At 46.8% G+C, this 4,150-nt stretch overlaps 1 protein-coding gene across 1 annotated transcript; it reads right to left on the bottom strand.

Annotated features, from left to right (window-relative positions):
* Positions 1 to 567: 567 nt before the first annotated feature.
* LOC109769295 (uncharacterized) lies at positions 568 to 3,498 on the bottom strand. Its single transcript, XM_020328049.4, has 6 exons — positions 3,066 to 3,498; positions 2,472 to 2,575; positions 2,033 to 2,143; positions 1,817 to 1,964; positions 1,190 to 1,467; positions 568 to 1,070 (listed from the first exon to the last, which is right to left on the bottom strand). Exons 1-6 carry the CDS (start codon positions 3,318 to 3,320, stop codon positions 854 to 856), a joined length of 1,113 nt encoding a protein of 370 aa, XP_020183638.1. The 5' UTR covers positions 3,321 to 3,498; the 3' UTR covers positions 568 to 853.
* Positions 3,499 to 4,150: the final 652 nt, after the last annotated feature.

Below are 4,150 nucleotides of genomic sequence, written 5' to 3'. Positions count from 1 at the left end.
ATTCTTTCTCTCTCTCTCTCTCTCTCTCTCTCTCTCTCTCTCTCTCTCTCTCTCTCTCACCCAGGGCTACCCGGCTCGATCCGATCCTACGCCTTTTCTGCCGGACGGCAGCAGCTAAGGAGAGATACAATAGTACTCCCTCCGTAAATAAATATAAGAGCGTTTAAATCACTACTTTAGTGATCCAGACCACTCTTATATTTCAGGAGTACTCCGTATTCCTATAGGACTTGCCTTGATGGCGTATGGCGTGATGCCAGTTGTGTGGAGTTCTTCGCCGAAGCGTGCGGGCCACGCCTGACGTTTGGTGGTGGCATTTCTCCTCTTGTGATGCTGAGATGGGAGCCGAAGGGGGAGGGGGATTCACCACCTGCTGCCCCAAGAATAAGCTTGTTGGTGGAGGAAGATGGGATGCAGAGGAGGCTAAATCCATCTCCAGCGGAGCTGCAACAGCAGTTCAATCCTGGAGCTGGAGCTCATCAGCAGGCGCGTGTGTGGTAGACCGACGGCGTGCATCGTCTGTCCCTCCCCTTTGGGGATTTTTCTTCTTACCTCAACATTTTGGCATTAAAAGAAATGCAGACAAAAGATATGCTTAGATGCTTCTAAAACATTGTTGTACAAACACGACATGGGTTTGACTTGCCTCAACGAAATCAGTTTACTGAGTACAACATTTTGGTGATCCTTTGGTAATGGTAACAAAAAAGCATGCTATCTTTCACTGCTATGTGTGATACGTTAATAGGTAACCCGCGTCCTCTTATATCTTGTGCTACAGCTGAAAGGTTCAACGCCCTATCTCAAATGCTGGTCTTCCACTGATGGAGAACATAGGATGAAATGCCGCCTTTCAGGTGCTCAACACCGAGTCGGACTTCGGACCAAGGTAGTGCTGCCAGATCTCGCCGGATCCTTTTTCTTGGTGCTGGAGGCCATCTTCAGCGCAAACATTCTTGGGTCCGTCATAGTATAGAATGTCTGTGTTAGCATCTGCGCGCTTCCAGTTGGTAGGGAGCTTTAGATAATCGTCATAGAAGGCCAGAGTCATTGCCAACATAACACTGTCCCTGAAATGGATGTTTGGCAGGAACCGGAATGGTGTTATCATATACCTAGGTGAATAAGTATGATTCTAATACATGCTCAAGATGGGTATTTTTGCCCAGAACAGAATCGAGTCACTGACCTTTGATTAGCTAGGTTGACAGCCTTGGTCCAAAAGGCGACAGAGTCAATCAGATTCCTCTTTATATTACGTGGCTCCACCAGAAGCACATCAAAATCAAGTAGGCACGTGTCCTTGTCAAAAGTTTCAGTATGATGTAGCAAACCTCTTGGAGCTGTTCTTTGGACAGCATTCAGAACATCCATACTGATGTAATCTCCAAGGCGCGAGCTACAATCTTCAGAAGCACCCACGGCATAACTGCCCAAATCAATGCGAACAAGGTCTTCAATTTTTCCCTGGGTACGTAGGAGCGACATTTCACATGAGGTAACCTGAAGATGCTGAGAAAATGCTACTTTGCTATATACTTGGACGTGACAGGTTATGCCTTTTGTGTTTAATAACTGGATTTTCATGCTCAAAATCTTCCATGGAACTATGCCTAATTCATCAAAGAACTCACAACCCTGGCAATATGACCGCTCACCATCATCACAAGTTAAATTACTGAGAGAGCAAACAAGCCATATGACCAGCAACATAAAAAAACTATCTTCTGGCAGAAATTTTTTAATGGGACAAATGATTATCTCTCGGGCAGTCCCATAATAAGCTGAGTAAATAGATCAGATATATGCATAGTACCTTTATCATTGAGTCTGCTGAGATATAAACATATCTCGTTCGTGAGAGAGCCCTTGCAATAACGATTGGTGACAGTTCATTGGGGAATAACGCAAAAAAGTTTCCTTCTGGAGTGGCAAGATTTAGCTTATCCTTGATTCGCTTCTGGCTGAAGGTAACAAGTATGAGGACGCGAGAATTCCAACGATACGTGAGCATTTTAATTTGTGCGCTCACCTAGTAACAGTAATATTTGAATCAGGTAGCACTGCTTTTATCTTGTAGTAGGGCACTTGATCATTGCCTCCTTCAGGTATCACGAAATTGAAGGATACATGATGCGGATCACTGTAGAAAAAAAGAAAAAGAAACATGTTGGTTACATAGAACACTCAAAAAATACGTAAAGCCACAGTTACGTCATTAATTCTATTCTATACCGTAGTATTGCAATGAGCAGAGGTAAAACTATCCAATACCAAAGCGGTGGTTAATCACTTTATGTTTTGCAGTCACCATTGTCCATGGAAATGTGAAATAATCATGAATCTTATGATGCAGAATGACATTATTCTACATCAGGTACGTAAAGTTCTGGTAGTTAAGGCTCTCTGTTATCGTGTTAATTTCCTCACAGCAAAATTACTGAAATACAAGTAAAACGGAGAAACAGCACCTTGAGCTGGACAGGGTGGAGTTTGTCAGCACAGCAAGAGTACGAAGATCCAGACAGCTTATCGAAGAGTATACATCTACAGTTTCAACCTCATGGGACAGATCCTGCGGGCAAAATAAAATGTAGAGCTTATTTTGGTAATTCGGACTAACTTGTAATCAAAACCGTTGTCAGTGCAAATCAATCCCAACTCTGAGGAGACACCCTATAAAGTACAGTAAACCACTAGGCAGGAATTCCAATTTAACCATGTACTACTAGTCTACTAGGCAGGAGTAGTATCAGGTTCAGTTCTGATCCTACATTTGGACTTCCTATACTGTAAATTTCAAGGATCCACAAGATGAAGGCCAAATCGCGTCCACCAAATTTCCCCATCCGTGAAAGAAATGCATTTATCATGAATAAAACAGTTAGAAAAACATGAAAATGGGAATCTCAATTGGAACGGGGGGTGAAATATGGAGAAATCAATAGGCGGGCAGGCAATATCGCTCCGCACAGTCAAGCCCAAGAGCGCAAATCGCAGGTAGCGCTGGAGCCGGAAGCGAGACGGGCGGGCACGGCGAAACGTGGCGGCGGCGGCGGCAGTACCTGGGGGTGGCGCGAGGAGTCGAAGGGGACCCAGGTGCGGGAGGGGTCGGCGGGGTGGCGGAAGTGGGTAGCCGGCAGGAACTGGAGGCCCCCGAGCACGAGGACGGCGGCGAGGGCCAGCATCTGCATCCCGGGCCACGCCCGCGGCGCCGGCTCGACGTCGCAGTGGATGACGCGCTGCCCGCCCGGAGGCTGCCCCTCGCCCCTCGCGCTCGCGGCGGCCGCCGCCGCGGGCCGGCGCTGGAGGCCGTCCATGGAAGAGCCGGGCGGAGGGGCGGTGGTGGGAACGGGGAACGGCTCGAGCTTCGAAGTCTTCGTCGCCGGGCGTGGGTTTGTAAACGGGCCGGGGGCTCCTGTTTTTCGTCTGGCCTTTTGGATCTTGCGGGCGATCGGGCGGTCCGGTTTATGTGCGTCCTGCCATCTCAGGAAAGCCTGTACCAACGGCCTTGTCCTCGGCAAATCATTTTTATTGAGTTTCATAGATAAGGTTGGGTTTCCCACAAGAAATTTTAGACCAAGCCCTTTGAATTTGAATTGTGGTTTTGCTATGTATCGCAATTTGCCCTTCCTCCTCCTTCTTCTCGCCTCTAGTTGTGTGAGGCGGAGCTCACCAGCTAAGTCGGCCAAGGAGATGGCAATGGCAGCGCGTGAGCTAGAAAATGAGATCTCATTACAGTGTGATGGTGACTTGAAAGGAATGAGTGAAGTTTCAAGAAAAACCAGACACATGTGCTATATATAACCAGCTCAACTAAACGTCCACACAATAAATGGCATAACTGTGTGTGTCAATTCTCTGTACATGGATGGAGTTATAAATAGGTTCCTCATCACTATCTTTTTCTCTAGAATTGTAGTTGTGTGCGGGCACATTAACAGGAAGTAGTAATGTGTTAGGAATGGTAGGCAACGGGAGCGCCGACAACAGTCCAATCGAAGGGTGTCGTGTGCACAAAGTGGTGTGCATATCAATAGGATATTTTCATGCAATCGTGCTATTAGCAACATCCAAATTGGAGTTCAGAAATCTCACGGGATGATAGAAATATCCTTAAGGGTAAGACGGGAGCAGTACTAAGATCTGG

Source organism: Aegilops tauschii, chromosome 5 (assembly GCF_002575655.3).
Source record: "Aegilops tauschii subsp. strangulata cultivar AL8/78 chromosome 5, Aet v6.0, whole genome shotgun sequence".
NCBI lineage: Eukaryota > Viridiplantae > Streptophyta > Magnoliopsida > Poales > Poaceae > Aegilops > Aegilops tauschii.
The sequence above is the reverse complement of the archived record's forward strand: the minus strand, read 5'-3'. Positions and strand labels throughout refer to the sequence as shown.